The following is a 23,553-nucleotide window of genomic DNA, read 5'->3' on the forward strand; positions in this document are numbered from 1 at the left end:
CCCTTTTTTTCTCTTTTTTAATTAATATTATTTTGTTTCTCATAGTTTGCATAATTCATCTCTTTATTTATTCGGTTATGAAATTCAATGTTTCTATCAATGTGAAGAATATCGTGGCTTTCCAAAGCCTCTTCTTACTTTCACTTTCTCGGCATATTTGATTATTTCGTAGGCCATTTCGGAGAAGAATTAGAAGAACCGGAAAAGACGAAACATGATATATTACTTTTTCTTCCATGTTGTCATTATTTTCTAATCAACACATTATATTATTTATCCGTTATGATTGTATTTGATATTATGTGTAATAAATTCGAATAAATCGAAGTTTCGTACAACTGATTGACTTTGCACCACCACCCCCCCCTCCGCAAATCCTTTATAGTTTCGCTAATGAAAACGTTAATAAGAAAATAATGACATCAAAATCACTATTCGACAGAAGCTGTAAAATGGCAGTCTTAAACTCCAGGAAATATGCCGTCGTCTCTTTTAATTCTCCTAATCTGTGATTTCTTCTCTAGACTTTCCTTGAATTCACTTTTCGCCTTGTTACTGATTGTTCTTCCATCAATTGAAATAAGCTTATTATTCTCTTTGTGGCAGTGGCTAAAAATATATAATGTGAAATTAGTATTATATGCCAATGTCCTGTATCCTATAAAATAAAATAATAAAAATTTTATAGTTTTATATTGCAAATAATTTGATTTTCTAATAGTTATCGCTTCTATCATCATTCAATTAAATAAAAATTATTTTTTAATAAATTCGTTTCGTGAATTCGTTAATAACCCCTTGCAGTGTATTTTTTCATAATTAAATTTCAAATTTCAATATATTGTTAGAAATTGCAAAATACAATTTACTATTTTTGTTGATATATTGAGAAATTTCTACTGTATGAATCGTGTTATATCCAATTTAAGTTATTCTCTTGATAATCAATGATAATCATAATTAAAGTTTAACTTTAATTAAACTCACAATATAACAAATATGTTAAATTACGATTATTAATCGTTAATTGATGTTTCGTAAAATATAGTAAATTAAATAAATATTATTCGATTAAAGCCAATTAATAATCCTTCTAATTATTTATTTCAGGTAGAAAATAAAAACGTAAATTATAATTATAATAAAAATTATAATTATCAGTTCAACGTACTTCCTTTACGAGCTATGACTTATTCATGAAATTATCAAGAAATATTTATAATTACTATTGAATGAAACTCCAAAGGGTTATAATGATATAATACATCTACATGATTCTCTATCGATAATAACTTTGATAAGCAAACTATGATGAAACTTATATTTGTCTGTTATGCGAAAAAAAAAGTATAGTAAACTATCTATGCAATTATCGATAATAACTAATTTGCTCATTCGCGTATCTATCATTGTTGCATTAAATTAAAGTGGTCCGATTATATGTCGAAATATGTCAATAAATATTTTATTTAAGCAATAACTTGCTTATATAATTAAACAATATATTATGTATGAGTGTAATGTTTGATTAAGCCAAATATTTTTTTGTTTCTAAATAAGACGATTTTTCTGATTGACGAATAATTATCATTAACAATAGCTAGAATTAAAATACCAAAACAAAACAAAACAAAGAAAAAACTATTAAACAAGCAAAATATTTGGGGTACTGTAAGAATGTTCGTTCGGACCACCGTATTCTAGGCACAGGCCACCTATAACTAATCTATTGTGAATTTATATTCGGTATATCGCAAGCAAAAAATTTTTTATTGGTTAACTGTTTGCTGACTCGTTCCTTGGTAATTGATGTATCGTTTAAAATGGTCACATTGCATTAAAAATGTGATAGTTAAATTGTGAACGTACCTAAACTTGAACTACCTACGCCTCCATTATCTTCTTCTTCTCCTTTTTCTTTTTGAGGAAGGACGGTGTTCGTAGACCTTTCTTTTTTTTCTTTTCCTTCTTGGGAGACTCCTCGCTAACGCTCACATCCTGCGACATGGAACCCTTAACATGGAAGGTCCCAACCGTAACCATAAACCTCTTGTCATGCACATGCAAATGTTTAAAATCTTCTTCGTTCGAGATAAATCAACAATCGGTACTTCGACATCGCAACTTTTTCCCTTACTTTTGCATCAAAGCAATAATTTTACATTGCAGAAATTTACAAAAATTATAAACCGAAATGTAAAATTATTACATTTTTTAAAGACACTTGTCTACATCAACTAAAAATGTGAGTTTCTCTTAAAATCGCGAACGATATAAATAAAACAATATAATAATAATAATAATAATAATAATAATAATAATAATAATAATAATATGTATTTAATAATGATGATAATAAGATTATATTAATTATCCATTATAAATGTATTTGATTCGTCATTACCGGACGATTACTCTTGCATTACTGGAATGATTAATAATTGTATAATTATTACAAGCTGCCAATGGAATATTCTTTCATTGATAAAACGATATCTAGAGTACGAAGTGTGATTTCCTCGATGTTCTCGACTGTTAATAAATGATTCATGCAAGCAATACATATCAGTAAGAAAGAAAGCTTGGCTTTCGATAAATGAAACGGCAGTTCTATTTAAGATATTAATAGCTTATACTATGAGAATAATGTGAATAATAAAATTTGTGTATAATGATTTCATTAATTTAACTGTAATGAATAAATGTTTTAATTGAAAAGTATTGATGACTGCGAGTCAACTATATTAAATATTTATTTATTTTATGTAAAAATTTCAATAGATAATTAGGAACTTCGCAATAAATAAATAAAACAAGCAATTATAATAATTCGTTTAAAAAAAAATTCAATTGTATTGAAAACAGTTGTTGGTAATTAGTAAATATTTATAAATAATTCACCAATGATAGAGCACTGTAGTTGACAATATCAATTAATTATATTAATCAATAGAATAATACAATTGATCGAAAAATGTAAACCATCATCCTTCGAATACACGTATTCTATTACTATTTCAATAAACAAAAAACGAAGTACTCCAATTATTTAATATAGTTAAAACTCTTCTATCTTCTAATCTTATCCGCGATGATTAATAAATTAAATTTTTTATAACATGCAATACCTCTTTGCTACTATGTGAGAAGGTGCTATGGTGTGCATCCGAATGGTCGCCATTAACGGTGTTTTCTCCTGCAACAAAATATTATCATTAAAGTACGAGACTTTTGGCCTATTGTATGGACTTACTGTATGTGTTAATTAATTTGATGTATTAACGCAGGACTTTAATAGCTTACTTTAGATTGTTATAAATGACAAATAATGAAAACCAAGCTTACCTGTTAGTTTACGTTTGAATCAATTTCTTCGTTTATGATGAAATGGTTATCTTGGGGATTTAGCATGCTCTATTAAATATCAAACACCATGATAAAAAATTTTTTTTATCGAGAAAATAATTCTGCGTATTATTTTCATATGCATCGGGGACAAACTAACGGCCCATTAGCTAAATAATTTCTTTAACGCAGAACTTTTTTCTAATAAAAAAAAAAAAAAAAACGTAGCATAAAAAGCTTGCTATATGAGACGATTAAAATACTGTACTTTCATTAAGGAAGCTCTAAAGAAGAAAACTTTTTTTTTTTTTTTTTTTTTTTTTTTATTATTATTATTATGAGTAACACCCAAATATCACAAATTATACGTAGACGTTTGCAAAATCATTTGAATGGTCTTATTCATGGAATAAGAAACGATAAAATAATAACAATAGTAGCAATGAAATACGGTAATATGTCGACATACGTGTATAATTAATATTAAAAGTAATTTTAAATATTTCGCATAATTAAAACTTAAATGCAATAATGTATTTAATAAAATTAAGAGACAACTTTTATTATAAAAACAGTTCAAACTTCAGCAAATTATATATGAATAAATATATATATAATGAGTGGAAATAAAGTTTTTGCTTAGTATTCGTATACTTCAAGTTAAAATATTTTATAAAAAAAATATCGCATTACCGTTTAGGGAATTTTCGTACGCTTTGAAATTGTTTATTAGTCTTTCGCTTGAAGCAACGCAACTTTAGAGCTTCCTTAATAAAATAATTATAATTATAATAATCTAAATAAATAGAAAATTAATTCATTGTAATAAAAAAATATCAACTTTATTTCAACGATCAGAACTTTTATTATAAGAAACTTGAAATTATGTTAGAAATTTATGTAAAAACTTACATATCGGAAATAATCAATAATCAATTAAATAAATAATATTGAAATTGAAAATTATTTGTGGGTATTTTCAAAAACTCTTTGGTAATTCAAAGTTATTCAACTAACATAAGCGATATTGGTATATTAATACTCGTATTTCCTTAACCCAGTAGAGCTTCAGAAGCAATTTTAACGAAACTTATTTCTAAGAAATAAAAGCATTCATCCTTAGTTACATAAGCGTAACAATCAAACCTTTTGATTCTAACATGTAACACACGTATGCTCCTAAAACCTCCAAAAATTTAAAAGAAAAAAAAAAAAGAAAGAAAGAAAGAAAGAAAGAAAGAAAGAATGAAAAAAACACCCGCCGCAATCCTGCTGCAATGCAGATAAGTCAACATTTTTATGAGAATTAACAACCATATATTATGAAGTTATGCGAAGATTCATACGACGCAGTGTATGATAATTTTTATAATTTTACTCAATGATATTGTCGAATGTGCAATGTAATGATCATTCGTGGGTGGAAAAATTACGCAACGTCGAAATATTCGCTACTGTTCTTGCAAGCCATTTCCATTTGAATGAATTCCTTCGTATCGTAGGAATAAGTCATGAATTCGAGGGTTGCGACCTCGCAATTATTATTGTTGGCCGAACTAGCGTTTGAGACGTCGGCAAAATTTTCGGTTAAATCACCTCTACAATTATTATTATTGTTGTTGTTGTTGTTGTTGTTGTTGTTGTTGTTGTTGTTGTTGTTGTTGTTGTTAGCTTTCATTATTTGCCATATTGTGCTCCCTAATACGGAACTAACATCCGAAGAGTCCGAGGATGCCTCATTCGTCGAAACGTCAGCGTTGTAAGCTTTTTCACAATCACTGCTCGGGGCTGCAGATACAGTGTAAGTTGAATCGATCGTCTCATGATCGCACGAAGATTTGAAAGACAGAGAATTCTGACAAGAGTAGAATTCCGTGGACTTTGTTGTGTCGTTGGTAGACTCGATAAAATCATCGGTCGATGCATTTAATTCTGGCAACTCGGATATCGGCGGCAGTTTAGAGTAAGAATTTCTAGATTCCAATGTCATTTGAAATGATGCTAAATCATCATCAGAGTTATTTAATTCGGGCTCTTCCTTATTAACGCATGAATTTAATTTACTTTCATTATCGGACGCATTAAAGGAATCGAAATTTTCGTAGCACTCTTCATTTGTCCCTAATTCTTTCGCAATTTTTGTTTTATCATCGTAGTAATTATCGTAATATATATCAGAGGTGAGCTCATTTTTTACATCAGAGGGAATAAATCCACTGTCGTTCATTGGATCTGCTGGAATATGTTCTATATCGATCGCTGTATCGTCTTCAATATTGATTATCTCGTCAAGTCGCTCAGCGGCATATAATTTTTCCAATTTTTCTTCATTAAGACTCCATAGCTGATTGATTTCTTCCTCGCAGTCCATATATTTTTCCATAAAATCGGCTATAGTTTCGTTTGAATCGGTTTCAATATCACGTACGATCTCACTTTTAAACTCCCTGGATATATTGTACGAGAGCAGATTTTTTTCACTCGCACACTCCACTACACGATAATTAATTTTATTCGCAGCCACGCTCGTTAGCGTCGATTCGTCGTTTTCTTCATTCGTATGAATTATTAAAGAATCAGAATAAGGAATATTAATATTCGCCCGATCTTTAGAATTATCTTGAAGATAGTCGTCGGGTTCGCTCGTATATTCAATTACGCAATACCTCGTATTATTTGAATCTGTATGTAATAGCTTCGGCTCGGTACTGCGATCGCGTGTAGTTGATACCGAACAATCTGAAGAAATTTCAGAATTTGTTCGATCGCCAGGCGTACTTGTAAGATATTTATTATCTTCGCTTGTACACTCGATTACACAATAACATATTTTATTTGAACCTATATCTAATTGCTTTGGTGATACATTGTTTTCATCTTGCGCTCTAATTCTTAAAGAATCAGTGCTTATATGAGAATTATCGGAGATATTATAGTCCGTTTGATGTCTTAAAATTGAAAGTTCTTTTACAATATTCGTTTGCTTCTCTTTGCTATTATCAGATTTCGTGTCATTATCCGTCGATTCGGACGTGACTTCTTGTTCAGCAAAATTGTGCGATTCCGTGGAAGGAGAGGAATTGGAGGAAACAGGCAGATTTGAGATCTGCTGTCGTTCTAAGCTAAAAGTTGCATTATTTTCATGAGTTAGAGGGCTTTCGTTCTTGTCATCTCCATCTAGTACGATTTGATCCTCGGAAAAGCTATTATTCTTAGATCTATCCGGCGACAATGAAAATGGCGTCGAACATTTTATATTTATATTTTCACTCCCAATATTGTAATCATCATTAAGACCTTTCAATTCAATATTAATCGACTCTTTTGCTTCTTTATTCGTAATGATTTTATTGTTCTTAAAATCGCACTTACCTAAAAAATCTTTATCAACTAAATGATGAATGACCTCTCGTATAACATAAACGCTCTGATCTAGTGATTCTACTTGATCTGATTCCTCATTATTACTAACCTTTGAATTTGTAGATTTATCGGCATCATAACATTGTAAATTTCCAACTATGTCCTTAGCTATTTTCTTGGTTAAATTCAAGGCCCAAATTTTTGCTTGTACGTAATTCCTTAATTCTAATTTCGAAAATTTGGTAATATCGTGTGGTAAATTCAAGCAGGCAACGTCGTACATTATTTCGTCAACAAAATTCGCAGCATTGACAAATAGTTCGGCGTCGTTTAACTCATTGATGATTTGATTGACCGAGGTGCTCATATTTTTCTGAAAGATTTCATCGTTAGATTTCTGCAAATCTAAATAAGTGTGGCTCGGCAGTTCCAATATATCCGATCCTTGATTGGATATATTCGACGTAAACGACGTTTCCGACAGCTCGATCGTTTTGTTCATGTTCGGGGCATCCTTTTTGTCCGCGTTACATAACGGATTCGTTCGAGTCAATTCGCTATTGTCGTTATTAATCTCCTGATACTCGTACTCATCATGGTTGTCTTCGAGAATGTCCTCTATAGTGGTATTTTTACTGGAATCGCTGATATCATTTGTCGGGGTGATACTATATATAAGACTCATATTTTGCGAATCTAAATTATATTTGACTGAGTTCTCGGTGTCCGCTAGCATGTCTACGACAACTTTATTCGAAGGCTTTATGTCGGCATTTATGCTGCTGGCAACTTCTGCAATACTGTCTCGACGTGTTATTCGCTTCATTACCAAATCATCGTCACTAAAAAAACTTTCTCTTGTTGTCGACGCTGAGTTAAGATCTTCGCTTTGCTTGTCGATTTCTGAATAAGTGAAGTCTAAGCTATTTGGTACAATTTTTGGTAGATGCTCCGTGTGATCGTTCAAAGGGCTCGTATCATCTTTATTTAACGATGACCAACCATTGCCATTCTGATCGGAATATATCATTTTATTATCAATTTCCACTGAATTATTTGATTGCTCGTTAGCTTTGATGGTCGTGTCAATATCATCGAAGGATTCGTTTAATGCACAAATTTTACTATCAGCTTTGGCAAATAAATTGAAATTAACATCCAATGGATTCATTTCTATGGTATCAGCATCCACTGGTGCAGTATTAAAGTGAGAATTATTTTGCATTTGACTATCGTCGTGCGTTTTCTCAGAATTTTCATCGTATTTCGTTATAATTTTTTGGCTTTCTTTAATGGTATTATTGTCCATTAAGCTGTCACTTGATATTTTTGAACTGTCGTGGGCAGAATTTTTCTTCATTATTTCGTTATCGCAATAAGCTGAATTATCGTCGACAAAAAACTCTACTTCATTTATATAATTAATCGCATCTTCATTGTCACAATTATTCGAATTATAATCCCTATTAATTTTAACGGATATCTCAGTGTCGTTTTGAACATGATTTTCAAGACTTTCGATGATATTTTCATTAATGACATTGACAGTATGTCCATCCAAATTATTAGCATTATTATTATTATTACTATTACTATTATTATTATTATTAATATTATTATTAATATTATTATTATTATTATTATTATTATTATTAGTGCTATTATTATTATGTAATTCCTCACAACAGTCACAAAGAGAAAATTCTACTTCGTTTATATAAAGATTTGCATTTCTTGTGTCATTTATATCGTCGATACATTCTGCAACATCCAGCTCCTCGTTTCTCAAATTTAACTCTTTTTCTTCCGCAACGTCTTTTTCGTTCTCAATTTTATTATCCGACAATACATCTGTAGTATTATTCAAGGAATCATATGTATCGCGAAGGATATTATCAATATTCTTAAAAATTTCTGTCTTATTTGTTGAACATAATGTTTCTTCTTCACATTTGTAATTGTCATTATTGTTTATAGTTGCGCAATCGCCTAATAAATGAACTGTTTTAGCAAAATCTATACCGACATTTTTGCTCAATTTAATATCACTGACTTCAACGGTCAAATTATTTTCGATACTTAATTTTTTAGAACAACAAGTGTCAATATTCGACGTTATATTTATATCATATAATTCAGTTGTATTTTGAACTATTGTATATTTATTATCCTCTAACTGACTTTTAGAATTTTCGAAAAACTCTCGTTTTCTCTTACGCGAAATCGCTGAAACTCTCTCAATATCTTTAATTAGAACCTTCATCGGTTGAGCAACTTCTTGAGCTCGTGCTGTTTCAAGATGACATGCTTCGTAACTGTCTGGCCACGATTCTAGATCTTCACTGCAGGAGTTGCTTCTGCTGCTACTGAGCCTCGATACCCCGGAAACTCCTGTAACCATACATCCGCCAAAACACACACACACGACTAATGTATAAAATAGATATGAGGAGAATAAGCAGTCAAATTGGACAAAACGTAGAACAACGGCTTTCCGCACCCCCTGTCAATGGGCATTTCTTCTTTCTAATTTTTAAACCTTCCTTTTCTCTTTTTACTGTGAAAGGAGAGCCCGCCGATATACAAGAAATGTAATCCAATTAATTATTCTGATCCTAATTTCAAGTTGTAAACTAGCTTAAAATTTATAAAAGCAAGCCATCCATAACAATATCTATTAAAAAATATAGTCTTTTAGTATGAAAGAGAAATTTTTAGAGGAACGACATTATTTAGTTTATGAATTTCCTTTATGAATTTCTCTTTGGGACTACACAAGTCTGCATACGGTATTGCGAGCTTCTCTCGTTAATTTAATTTTTTGGATATCGTAAATTAAAAATTCACAACTTTACTGTGTCTACAAAACTTATGATGCACATATTTTTATTTAAATACTTTAAAACTACTTAAAATATCGTTATGATATCCAATAAATTATTAGATTACTTAACAAGGCGCAACAATCATTTTACAAATTTTCTTAATACAGACCATTAACATGCACTATCTATGAAAATTACGTACAGCAATTATTTTGACGTTAATATCAAACTTTTATAATTTAAATATATCTTACATAATAATAATAATAATAATAACAATAATAATAATAATAACTACAACAATGATAAAATCAGTTTCTCTGGATTAATCGTTTTTTACTTTAATGCTTCTATGTATATTAAAAATCGAAATGTGAATGTGAAAATAAAATAAATTAAAAATTTGTAATAAGAGTGTTAATAGGAATAGGTAACATAAAATATTTTATCATAATAAAACTTGCTTGAATAAAAAGTATACATTTTTTAAAAGATATTGTTTTATTAATATGAAACTTTATATTCATTGAGAATATTAAAAGTTATCATTGAAATTATAGGTTTTGCTAGTAGAATAAAAAAAAAAACTTGCGGTGGTCCAATTATATTAAAATGAAAAGCATGATTTAATTCGAAACAGTAAATGGAATTAAATGGTTTAAAAATGATGAAAAGCTAATGTAGGCATGAAGATAAGAATTAAACGTGCTCAATAGCAGGAGGTGCTCGTGCCATTAAAAAATTAAAATTAAAATAAATAAAGAGAGAAAATTAAAGTTATTTTTATGATTAATGAGATTTGTACATTAGGAGGAGCAATTTTAGCACAACAAAAGCAGCATGTAAGAACTTTGAAGTTCTGCGGATTAATTTCCTACAGAACTTACCTCGTTTATTAGAACTTCTGTGTAACATCATCTCCGAGCGGCGTTGCTCATTGAGAAAGTCAACAATCACTGTATCAAATTAATTGTATTTAGATTGTTATTGTAACAAATACTATTTACGATAATAAATAAAAATAAATTTAATTTAAAATCATCGATCAGTTATTATGACAAATTATTGTACGAAAAAATGGATACGACAAACAAATTTTGTCATCAAGAAAACTTTTTGTATACTTAATTGTAATAGTAAAACTGGCAATTAGCAAAATTTAATATATCGTGTGTGTATCGAAAACAATGTGCAAGGAATTAGAATTAAATTATTAAACTTTTAATGCAATAATTTTAATATAGTCCATTATTAAATGAGCTATTTGATAAATATTTTGAAGGCGTGTGGAATAGGCAATTCAAATTTTCTTACAATTATAGAAAATAATACAATTTTTTAATACAATGATATGAAAAATTGATATAATGCATCTTTCTGTTTAATTTCATGATTCTCACCTGTCTTAAAACTGATTGGATGATGAACTTTAAAGTTTTTAGATTTTATATCCTCCTGCCGTGCAACTCGCTTTTCCGACACCAAAGGTTTAACAGACAATTCTGAATAACAAAATTTTCATGCTCATGCATTCAAGTTTCATGCAATATGCTTTTTAAATATTAGATTAATCGAGTATTTATAAAACCGCTATGTACATATAACATATATAATTTAAAAATATAATTTTTACCAACACCATAAAAATTGGATAAATATAGATCTCCTGATGAAATTGAAAACACTCACCATCGCTAAGCACAACTTCTGGTTGACTCGGTGCAGGCACTTGTTTGGTTTCTATTCGTAATACTTTTGGCTCTATTCAAGGAAATAAAACGATTACATATTTTTTAAGTATTAAGTAAATGTTTTTAAATAAATATTTTGTCATAGGAATATTTCCATGAAAAATAATAATGTGCTTTTACCATCTCTGCTCTCTTCTTCTGTCTCTGAAGTCACGGACACTGGCGATTGAATTGGACTTTTGGCTGTACTTGATTCGTGGGTAACGCGACTAATATTAAAGGATGAAAGCGCTTCAGATTCAGATTGCGACTCGTCATCTATGAATTAGAAACATTTCCTTTTAATATATATTTTTATATAAAAAAAATTGAATTTCGTAAATATAAATTTTAAAAGTATCAATAATCTAACAGAAATTTCAAATTATATTATCGAATGATATTTCTTATTTAATGACATAATACATACAAGGATCCCCTTTAGTTTTACGTTCAATTTCTTTTTTATATTGGTCGAGTTCTTGATCTGTGACTGCATCAAAGGGATTCTTTGCATAAGGAGTCTTGTATACCATAGCGTTGTGTTGAAATCCTCGTTGAATAATACCTTTGCTAGCTGCACCAACCAGTACTACTTGCTCACCAGTACCACTTATAGTTGCATCCTGGAATTAATTATAGATTTTTTTTACTAATAAATTCTTAGGTATTTCATAATAGAGAAATTTAGTAAATTTATTTTACTTTTCTTTCAAAATAAACATATATACCAAATATATACTAACCTGCATCTTTTTTGCTTCCTCCCACGTAACGCCCTCAAGAATATGTGACTGAGGACCAGCAGAAATTTTGTCAGCTCTTCGATAATCTTTTATCTATAAAAATTTATATTACATAAAAATGAATCTTTTTAAGCGAGCCAATACAGATATAAATGATATACAAACTTGTTGTTGTAGTTGCTTGAATTCTTTCGGATTAGTATTTTTCGGTACAAATTGCAGGGCGCCATCAATCTTGACTGGTGTGCTGCTGTGCGTCGGTGAGCCATCGGACACCCACTGCGCACAAAACCAGAAAATTACAATCATCCCGATCCCGCAAAATAATCGATGTTGTAAAATAAATTTTGCCTCATAATAAAAGAAATTGTTCGAATGTCATCACAATACACTCTTGATTAATTTGGCCACTCTATTAACGCGAGCTGTGTGCCTGGTAGTCTGAAGTAAAGCTTGCGGGGTCGTTTCATCGTGTTTAATTTTATTTTTTTACCTCCTATAGCATTCTCAAAGAGCTTTCATTTTCTTAAGACATTTTCTATTATCATTCTCGTTGACGAATCTGGTTTTGTGGATGCAGTGGATGTTTATGCCGAGGCCACCGAAAGCTTTGATGATGACCAACAGGCACACACTCATTTGAAGATTTATACGTTTAAGAATAAAGATTCAGAACGAGAGAGAGAGAGAGAGAGAGAGAGAGAGAGAGAGAGAGAGAGAAAGAGAAAAACTATTTCATGCTTTATAAAGTTCTTATAAAAGGTATATATCTAGTTTTTATCGCTTGGGAAATATTCAAATACCCTTGTGGATGACAATTGAGCAATATTTATTTTTATTAAAACATTGAAAAGCTACAACAAATAATTTTCACGATTTACATTTAAAATCAATATATATCTATATATATATATATATATATATATATGTGTGTGTGTGTGTGTGTGTGTGTGTATGTGTCATTAACAGCGTTGAGCTGAGGAACTAGATTATATTACGAATTTTAACGATTTGTTCGTTTACGGCACTCTCAATTGTACAACATTTATGAAACATCAAAACTACTTAATAGATAAGGCTTTATGTTAAACTAATTAAAAATGGAATGCATTGCTTGGAATACTCAAAGAGTTTTTATAAAATTCGAAGCAGCCCTCAAAGAGCATCGAAGCAACGAACAATGATTCATTGATAATTAATATCATCTCATTCATTTCATCATAACAAGCGCGCGCGCGCGCGGGTGTGTGTGTGTGTTTATATAAATTGATCTTTATAAATTCATTCATAAATTCTATTTTAAAAGCGATGACGATAAATATATGTAACCGATTTTTTAAGCGTCATAATGATTGAGTTACTTTGCTTCATAATGTCTATGCGAGTTAAAATATTAAAATTTATTGATTAGAATAAAAGATATTATTCTATCTTATCCTCGTAAGTTATCACTTCTACCTTAGTAATCTTCTTTGGGTCTGGTGTACCAGTCTCCAAAATTTCCACTTTCTGATAAACATTTGGTGAGTTTAGCCAACGTGTTCTATCTGTTCCCTTACGTTCACCCTTCCATAAGCTTAAAAAAAAAAAAAAATTAATATTAAAAGGTTTAAACACAAATAAAAGAATAAAATTAAGGTAATATCGACAAACAAAAGAAACACTTCTAAAAACATTGACAATTAAGCTTACCCTTGTCTAAAGAATTCTGTATCCTCTAATAGATAATTAAGAGAACAAACAGCAGGAGGTACTTCTACGTCATTTCGTGGCCTAGGAGGTTCACTCTTAACCAATGGATGTCTATAAATGTATCCTGTACGGAAACCCTGTTAAAAATAATTTGTCTATCATAATTTGATGAATATTAATATAATGTAATAGTTTATAATGTAAATGTAATAATTCATTTATTATATTTCGAATATATATTTTTCTAGGCATTCGTTAAATTCAGTTACAACATACATTGCGATGCTTATTCGAATTGCAAGGTAAATGGTTGTAATATAAGATTCTATATTTTGTCAAATTAAAATTTTTTGATAAATAAATTTAAACGAACGATATTCTTTCTATTTCACATTATCTTAATACAATTGACATCGATATATAGCGTTATGTAAACTGTATAATATTTACAAGGAAAATAATGGCTGCTGCAGCTTCATCACCTCAGGACCTATACAATTTTATCGAATAAACGAACAAATGCGTTTAAATGAGCTTAACAATTGCAATTACTTACAGCATTGTCGAGCATGCGCATTAGGGCCTCGAATTCCGTACCACCAATACGCCAACGTTTTTTCTGGAGCTTCTCGGCGATCGGCGAGCGCTCGGTGACACTACTGGGCAATGGGACCGGGGGCTTCCGCGATGCCTCGTAAATGGCTTTCTGCGCTTCATCGGACAACAAGCTGAGATTGTCAATGCCCACGGGCATGAGCTTCAACTGCGTTTCACAGGCCAGCACGGTGTTATAAACGTTGAAGAACGCTTCTTCGACGGTCTCGCCGCAGCAGAGCGCACCTTGATTCATCAACAGCATGACTTTATTGATGGGTCCGAAATTTCTTGCGAGTTTCTCGCGTTCCTCCGGGTCTGAGTTGTTGCTACCGATGTAATGATGACTGCTCACTTCACCGATTACTACGCTTTCTTGACCGAGAGGCAGAAGGCCGCATTTCATCGACGATATCTACAAATTCCCATATTCAATCATTATTACAAATCCAGAATATTTGTTCATCAAGGCTGGAATAATTTATGGTAAAGATATTTTCACTACAAGTATTGGGCAATGTTTTTCCGACATTTAAATACTTTTTGGCTACAATACGCAGCGTAAGAAGTACAAGGATATATTCTATTTAACATCTCGGCTGCGCTTTTTGCGATGGCTTGTACGAAACGACGATAGCTAGACTTACGGCTGTAACCGAAGGCGTTGCAATGTGCACGATGCACTTTACATCGGGTCTCGCGGCGTGGATCGTCGTGTGCAATTGATAGTTGGCGATGTGTACACCAAAATTCGTCGTGCCCTGCTCGACGACACCGCCCTGCATGTCAACTTTGACGAGGCTGGAGGCCGTTACCTCGTGATAAAGCAGGCCATACGGATTAACTAAAAAGTGCTCCTGATCTTGGTTAAGACGCGCAGTTATCATGCCTCCAACGCCTTGTGTCCAGCCGTACAAGTCCAAAAGTCGAAATACGGCAGCGAGTTTGCAACGTAACAGCTTCTCGTCTTTCGAGTAGCCCATACGGTCGAGGCCACGTATGTCATTTATCGGGACGACGCAATTTGAATCTGCGGACAAATTATCGATTAGTTCGGGTATTAACATTTTTTTGTTTGGCCTATAAGCTATAATGCTATTTTAGCTAGCTTTTTCATTGTATAATGTATATGTGTTCGCTGTACTTTTATGACAAATAAATTAACTTATACGCTGTGTGCATCATTTTAAAACGGAATTTAATACTGTAATGTAAATTTAGCAAACAGTATTGAGAAATTTATGAATACATTTAATACATGAAAAAAAAGAAAAAAGAAAGAAAACCCGTTAGGAGTAAAATTTAATAATGTATTAATTAAAATATTTGAAATGCTGTAATAAAACGACAAATAAAACATAAATAAGATGACGAATGAATAAATTGAGGAATTTAGCATTCGAATGGCGTTACAATATTCTTGCATTAAAAAGATATAAAATACTTAGTATTAAAAAAAGGAATTCTACATATATATATATATATATATATATATATATATATATGACAAAAAAATTCTTTCCTTCTTATCTCTGATTATAATATTTCAGATTTTCCATCATTCAAACAAAAAAAAAAATATTATACAATCTTTTATTTGTTCGAATTATTGCAATTATCACTAACTATTAATAAAATAAAATTCTAAACAATAGGGATTATATTAAATCACCAGAAAGCTCGAAAATCTTAAATTTATACGAATTTTCACGACTAATGATGCCAAATTTTATATAAAGCATTACTTGTAATGATCAATTTACCGTTAAAATTGAGAAAAATAAATTCAAGATACACTACACGTACGAGATATAATTTTTCTACGTATACATACAACAAATTATGCATAAAGCGAAATACGTGACATGAAAAATCATACTTTTGAACACATTGGTATTAAATCGAGCTCCTTGAGGGCCCATCATTTCTGAAATCTGTTGTAATAAACCGGAAGGGCCGGAGCCATCTTTCATTTGGGTTTCTATTATACGCTCGAGTTCTTCTCTAAATAAACGTGAATTCATCATCATTTCTACTCTCTTTCTTCTTTCCATTTCTCTCATGTCCTGTAAATATAAGAAAATTTCTTAGTAATTTGCAATTAAGGTAATATATACGTAATATATACGTATGAGTAAAAAAAAAAATATGATTAACATTGCAGTTGGAAAAATATTATCAATAAGTTTTTAATACATTAAATATAATTTTATATACACAATCGAGGTATATATTCTTAAAACAAAAATTTAAAAAAAAAGCTACTTTGCTTTTGGCTAGTATCCAGAGTTGAGTATAATCTAAGGTCAGATTTATCATGTGCGCGCGCGCGCGCGCGCGTGTGTATGTGTATGTTTGTGTGTGTGCGTGTGTGTGTGTGTGTGCGTGTGTATGTGTGTGTGTATGTGTGTGCGTGCTTATACTCTCTTTAAATATATCGGGAAAAAAAAAACCGAGTTAAACCATTTTTAAAAGAAGCGGATGAGTAAATGTTTTGATTATTTATTTAATTTACAATTTTTATTTAATATAATAATATAAAAACTTTATTGCATCAATAATACGTAAAATTTAAGAATATTTAATTTCCAATCATAGTTGATGAGTATACCTTTATATTTTTGGTTAGTATAATTAACAAAATTGTTTGTAGAATTTATATTGCATTAGCCAAAGGGTATAAAGTAACAAGAATGCAAGAGTATTATTTAAGAAAATGTTTATATTTTAAAAGGCTTACTAATTGAAGATATAAATATGCTTGAAAATACGACAAATGTATTATTCTTTGTACCTGAAAATGTTTATAAATAATTTCAGAATATAATGAAGTTATTATGAAAATTAATTAATAAATTGATAAACATTCATTTATTATTCATTTATTAAAAACGATTTTTAAAGTTTTATCATGAATACACATGAGTTTACACAGTTGCATTATCCGGACACATACAATGTTATGCAAGTGTTGTAAAATGTATTTTTCGATTATTGCGGCACTTTGAATCATTCATACAATCTTAATCGGACAATGCACCGCACGATGAGAAAAATACATTATTATTATTATTGTTATTATTATTTTTTTTCAACTCAAACTATCAACACAGTATTTTTGTATTTGATATGTTGCATTCATTTTCAAGGCGACAGAGATAAAATATAAATTGGCATAGTGAGGCGAAAAGTAAATCGAAGGTGTGTAACTCTAAACTTTTGTAAATAGATAAGCAAAAAATGGGCGGCAAAAGAAGATTAAAACTTTTTCATAACCGATGACTAGTTAAGTGCAAAATGTGGGATAATTATACTTTAATTACATTCGCGAGCCAGAACGGCAATTTGTAAAAGTAGTAGTTTAATATAAAGGGATAAGGAGGAAAATCGTGGGAGAAATTTTTTTACTCGAAAAGTTTTATTTTTTTTATTAAATGAATTGAATACCTTGGCTTATTTCCGATTCGAATGCTTAACTTAACAATTAGCATCGTATTATTTTAAAGGCATTGATTATTAAGCATTGTTGATGGTAACTCTCATGTAAAACAGGTGATCATTAAATAAACGATGATGTACTTACAGCGTCAATATCCGCAGGCCTCATTTTGCTTTTCTCCTCTTCCGTGAGTCCATCAAGGACGCCATTCGTTTGCGGTGGTTCCTCCTGCTGTTGTTGACTTATATCGGCCATTTTGTCGTTCTCGCCGACCTCTAAAAGAGTCTGAAAGAACGCAAACGACGAAACATACATTAATCAAATTCTTACTATATCAATATGATAAGTGGCTTATCTCATAAAGTTAAAGATAATAAGGGGATTGGAATTTTATATTAATAATGAATGTGCAGTTGCTTGATGGCGTTGGTGGACGGACGTTCTGCATTTTAAAAATAAAATGACCGTAAACGGATTATGTCACATCCTAGTTCATCATCATGCACGAAACTACGGATAAAAAGCAACGTACTTATATAATATTTTACAAAAATATAATCAATGAATACTTTGCGCCTTTAGCATTGATAGTCAATTGCAAAAGATATTTTTAATTTGTAATAATTGATTTACAAGAATTGCTTACATAATTTGTAAACAATTATGTATATCGAAGGCAAATATTGCCATTATTATTATGTATTTTCATAATAGTTACATTCTTCGACTCGGCATCGTTTAGATAACATGTTCTCTTATATGACTATATTATCAGTTTCGACTTTTTTTTTCTTTTGGTAAACCGTAAGGTAAAGTTAGCATTTGGCATTTTGTACGATTACTCGAGAAATTAGCGTGAATGCTAATTTTTTGTTTTGTATTGCACATGATAATTATCATCTAACAAAGCGCGAATTTGATTTAAAAACTAATATTATGGATTTATACTAGTTTATATAGAAAGACGGTGTACTTCCTCACTCGCTACACTAACATTTCAATTGCATTATAAATACTCTAATGTAAAAATATATTAATCAAGTATTATCATGAAAAACGAATGTAATCGTAATTAAAATAAATATACATTGCCATAAGATAAAAGATATATTTATAATCGGTAAATTTTTTCACTTGCCAATAATATAAAAATACATCTATTTTTATATCTAAAATAACCGTAATTCCCTATGTAATCATAAAAATTAAGAATAAATTATACTCGAGTTATTTGACTTTCAATTATACAGATAATATCAAGTATATTATAAATAATGTAATTACGAACATTTAAATTTTCGAGCCATTAGCATAGTCGCTAAGAGGCGGAACGTCTAAATAAAACGAGGTAATTATATGCCAAGGTCAATGAAATCTTATGACTTCACTTTGGCGATTTAGACGAGCAAAAGTATATAATTCTACCGTATATTGGAATTCCTTTTCAAATGTTCGAGCGCAAATTAAGAGCATCGGACGTGCGCCTGTGTGCGCACCCACGCTCGGACGATTACGTAGGTATTAGAACATATGCTTGATTTATCACACAGTCACAGATAACGTTTTGAAACTTTCATTCCACTTACCACGTCTATTTTACTCGATATAGAATTCATCAGAGCTTTATTAATCACGTTTGCGACTAGAATCAAATGCAACATAGTAGTCATTATGAAGTATCGATAAATTAGCCGACGTCGCCACGTTACGAACGAGAACACAATATGATCAACGAGTATCGTTTATGAAAATCGGCTAATAGGGATAAGGGATAAGGATTTGAGGAAGAATGTGTACGATGTGTAAATTAAAGCCACGCGAAAGCGATTAAAGATCAATGCAGGCTCGGATCTTTTGTCAATTAATTCAACGTAACGTTAATCGTGCATCCGGCGGCATTGGGGAGCGAGACGGCCGGGATTCGGATTCGGGACGCGGATTCGTAAGATCTGGGGGATATCCCTAATTGCCCGGGGACTTGTGTCGATGCTCTGGGCGACATGGTCTTGTACGGGCACGCGCGCGTCACATCGTCGAGTTACGTAAAGATACACACTCGCGCTTTTGCAATTGACGCGCACTCGCGTTTTAATAGTTCTAAAATCTCTGTTGTCGATCAGGAGATTAATTTTCTCCTCCTCCTCCTCCCCCCCTCCCTCCCCCTCTTCTACGTTACAGTTCACTCTCGCTCCCACTCACGATCAAGAGCACACCCGCGCTACGCTTCGCAAAGAGGCACGCGCATATTGACATCGTTCGATTTCGATTATACGACTTATTTCAAATTGTTCGAATGCGCGATCTGACCCACTTGTACTTGTTCCTTCTCGCATAACACACGTCGAGTTAGATGGACGAGGCGCGCGCGTTAACTGACTCTTTTAATCGGCGCGAGGCCGAGAAAAATCCAAAATACGTTAGTTCGAGCCCGCAACATCGTGCAACCGACTGTCCGCGCTTTTGCAAAATGGGACGTATCGTTATTTTAGTGCCCCCAAATACTTGTCATCATTGCGAATCGAGATGATATTAGAAACTTCCGTCTCGAAAACATACGCGACGACTCTATTGACGTCGATGTAAATGACGCGCGCGCGCGCGCGATTTTACCGCTCGTTGTCACACAAAGTGTACACGGAGATCTTGTTACATCATCGACGGCGACCCGTTTGACCCAGCGTTGGTCATATAGACGGAGGCAGAAGCTCATTTCGCAGTGGCACACTGCGCCGTCGAATGCGCGCTCACCTGCTAATCAGCTTAAAGGTAGATAAATGCCGCGAGCATGAGAGAGCCAGAGAAATAAACAACAATAACAATAATAATAATTATTATAAAATGAAGTAGGTGCGCGGTTGCGATAGTGGCAGGGGCCGTATTTTTAAGCGTCGGTTCGACGCGAATTTGACTTGCTAATTAATTAATTAACGCTTCACCCTATTAATCTACGCAGATCGTTTCATATCCATATAAGAGAGAACATATTTATAAATAAATGCGATAAGAAAATCGGCTTGATTAAATAAAAGTTCGGATCAATTTTCCAAGATGTTTATTGCTTTGCTCTTCAATTTTTATGTAAATTTTCATTCCGCCATGGTCCGCGAGCAGTAACTACTTATTAAATATTGATTGCAATGTTCTTGTCGTAAAAAAATGCATAAATTTTTAATGTATTTTTAAATTTCGATGAAAATAAGCATATATATATATGTGTATTATTGGTGTTTTTGAAAATATGTCAAAAAAACTTTAAATTTCAAATTAAAAAGAAACGAAAAGAAAAAAAGTCGACATTCCTATATTTAGGGAATGTAAGAATGTATTTTTACAATCTTACGCTACACGTACATCATTTATATATGTCAAAATAACTATACTTATTAAAGCTTAAAATGCACAAGATTTCTTCATAAGATTTCTTAATGGTTAACTAAAAAAGAAAAGAAAAAAAAAAGAAAAATCATATGCAAATGTAAATAATCTAAGTATTTTATATTTCTTGAAGTTTGCTTAATACACGTTTGCGCGTTTAATATTATTAATACATTGTAATCTATAAAAATAAAAAAAAAATAAAAAAAAAAATAAAAAAAAAATGTCTTATCAATTGGCAATACCAACACCGTATGACCACATGCAAAGCACAAAATATAGAAATTTATTATTTGTATAGCCAATGTGAATAAAAATATAAAGTTTGAGTTTAATGCCCATGCAATAATAATAATAATAATAATAATAATAATAATAATAATAAAAATAATAATAATAATAACATATTTGAATTTAAAATACATAAATGAAAATGCATGATAATCATTGCCGACGAATTTTTCATAAAAAAAAAATATAATAATAAGTAGTTATTTTCTTTAATATTTGAACATATTTATCGGTAAAGCGTACAGACGAATTGATTAATCAAAGAATAATTAAGCTCTCATCGACCTCACAGGAATTACATTGTGCTTCTGTTTATTCATTGGTTAGAAGGAGATCATCAAGTCCCTGAAATTAGAGCTCGGGAGCCGAACTCTGCGGCGCGATTCATGTAATTCAAAGTAATTTCGAGTCGTCTGCAAAATAAGAGACCGAAGAAGACGATCGTTCGTTCACGATTCACCATTCAGTTTCAAATCGCTATAATTCGCGTAACTCCCGATTTATCTCTACACTATACTTCTTTTATTGGTCTTACTCGCACATCAATGACGTTTCCCCCTCTGTCGTCTCTATTATCCTCCACTACCTTTATATCTCTGCTATCCATCCCCAATTTACGTATTAATCCATATCATTTTTAAATTGCGGAAAATTAACAATAATAATAATTATTATTATAGATCACGAAAATAACAATATTTTTAATATCGTTAATTATCGATAATTTTATGCAAATTCGCTTTTTTTTTTTATTTTTTTTTTCTTTTTTTTTTTATTGAATTATTTTTTACGCAATGGTAGTGAGTAAATCACTGTAATATGTAATATTTAGACTGATTGGAAGGATACATTATTAATATGAAGGTATTTCATTCATTTTTAATTATAGTATGTAATACATTGTTATTATTTATATGAAAATAAAAGAAATGAAAATAAATTTATATGAAAATTTACACATATTTTCATAGTCAATATGTGTATTGGAGGATACAACGTAATTCAATATGAAAAATAATTTCAATTGCGTTGAAGGATAATATGAATAAATTAAACGAAAAAATAACGAATCTCCATATGTGCAAAAAATAAATAATTTTCAGAATATATTCTAATGTTCTCAATGAATTCCAAGATAACGTTTAAAATAAAAAATAACGAGGATTTCATTTTCTTCTATAATAATTAAATTCACAGCCGCATCGAGTCTTCCACTTTATAAGTTAAACTGCAACATATTAGTTGATAGTAGAAAATATATTTTTCCATAAATAAAGATTTAAAGATCGATTGAATTAACGATCGAATGACACGACTTGGCGAGACAACCTTGATTTAATAGATACACATATTCTCTATTATTGTGTATCCTTACATTTGTTTATTCGTGAGAAGTATCGTTGCCCTTTTTTCAATAGCGGATGTGATGTCAGCTTTTCCGCCGGTATTAATCAAAGATTGATTGTACAGTTGCACTTGAACCTCCCTCTTGTTTCGCAAAGCTAACACATCTGCTTTCTGGCAGACTCTCAACCTATCGAAGGATTTTACCATTAACTAAACGTTCGATAATTCTTCTATATTGTTAAATAAGATTTGTGCTTTCCAATGTTATACGACCATACTATCCCGGACCATTTTGAATAATTGTTAATGTCTGCAATCGTATATTATTATATTTATACATATATATTATGTTTAAATATACCGTGTAACAGATCTACATTATTTACACAAGGAATTTAAATTCCTTGCGATTCGTATTTATTATACGTAATATTTGACGTATGATATTACCATGAATTTATTTTACTTAATCATTCGGTAAAATAAAATCCAAATTGCATGTTTAAGCTGCAAATTCAATGTTAGTTTTATGGAAAAAAAAACCATAAAATACCCTCAGTTTAAATATATAATTAGTGCCATTACAAGCTTATGTAAGTAAAAACAGAATAATCAAACTTATGACAATTAAATGGACGATCAGCACCGTCTTCCAATGCTACGCGTAATTCAATATGATCGTCGTCGTCGTCGTCGTCGTCGTCGTCGTCGTCGTCGTCGTCGTCGTAATATCGTCATCGCCGTCAACCTTGACTAAACGAAAAAAGTAGTGTCATCGTTACATTTCACACGTAATTATAATGCAC

General features: G+C 31.2%; 1 protein-coding gene across 1 annotated transcript; it reads right to left on the reverse strand.

Annotated features, from left to right (window-relative positions):
- Positions 1-490: 490 nt before the first annotated feature.
- On the reverse strand, positions 491-19,454 carry hts (adducin 1-like protein hts). The gene is made up of 15 exons (XM_011502232.1): positions 19,321-19,454; positions 17,879-18,019; positions 16,175-16,361; positions 14,943-15,325; positions 14,258-14,710; positions 13,702-13,838; positions 13,468-13,585; positions 12,175-12,288; positions 12,010-12,102; positions 11,694-11,889; positions 11,405-11,542; positions 11,223-11,294; positions 3,129-3,196; positions 1,870-2,013; positions 491-609 (listed from the first exon to the last, which is right to left on the reverse strand). The coding sequence occupies exons 1-14, from the start codon at positions 19,402-19,404 to the stop codon at positions 1,885-1,887; spliced, it is 2,313 nt and encodes a 770-aa protein (XP_011500534.1). The 5' UTR covers positions 19,405-19,454; the 3' UTR covers positions 491-609; positions 1,870-1,884.
- Between the last annotated feature and the right edge of the window lie 4,099 nt (positions 19,455-23,553).

The sequence above is a fragment of the Ceratosolen solmsi genome, unplaced genomic scaffold (assembly GCF_000503995.2).
Source record: "Ceratosolen solmsi marchali unplaced genomic scaffold, CerSol_1.0 scaffold31, whole genome shotgun sequence".
NCBI lineage: Eukaryota > Metazoa > Arthropoda > Insecta > Hymenoptera > Agaonidae > Ceratosolen > Ceratosolen solmsi.

Bases quoted from the DNA above. Each gene is read 5' to 3' on its own strand.
- hts (XM_011502232.1), bottom strand. From the start codon at position 19,404: ATGACTACTATGTTGCATTTGATTCTAGTCGCAAACGTGATTAATAAA. The intron at 18,020-19,320 runs GTAAGTGGAATG...GCGTTCTTTCAG, and splicing joins TATCGAGTAAAATAGACGTG to ACTCTTTTAGAGGTCGGCGA. The intron at 13,586-13,701 runs GTAAGCTTAATT...TTTTTTTTTAAG, and splicing joins ACAGAATTCTTTAGACAAGG to CTTATGGAAGGGTGAACGTA.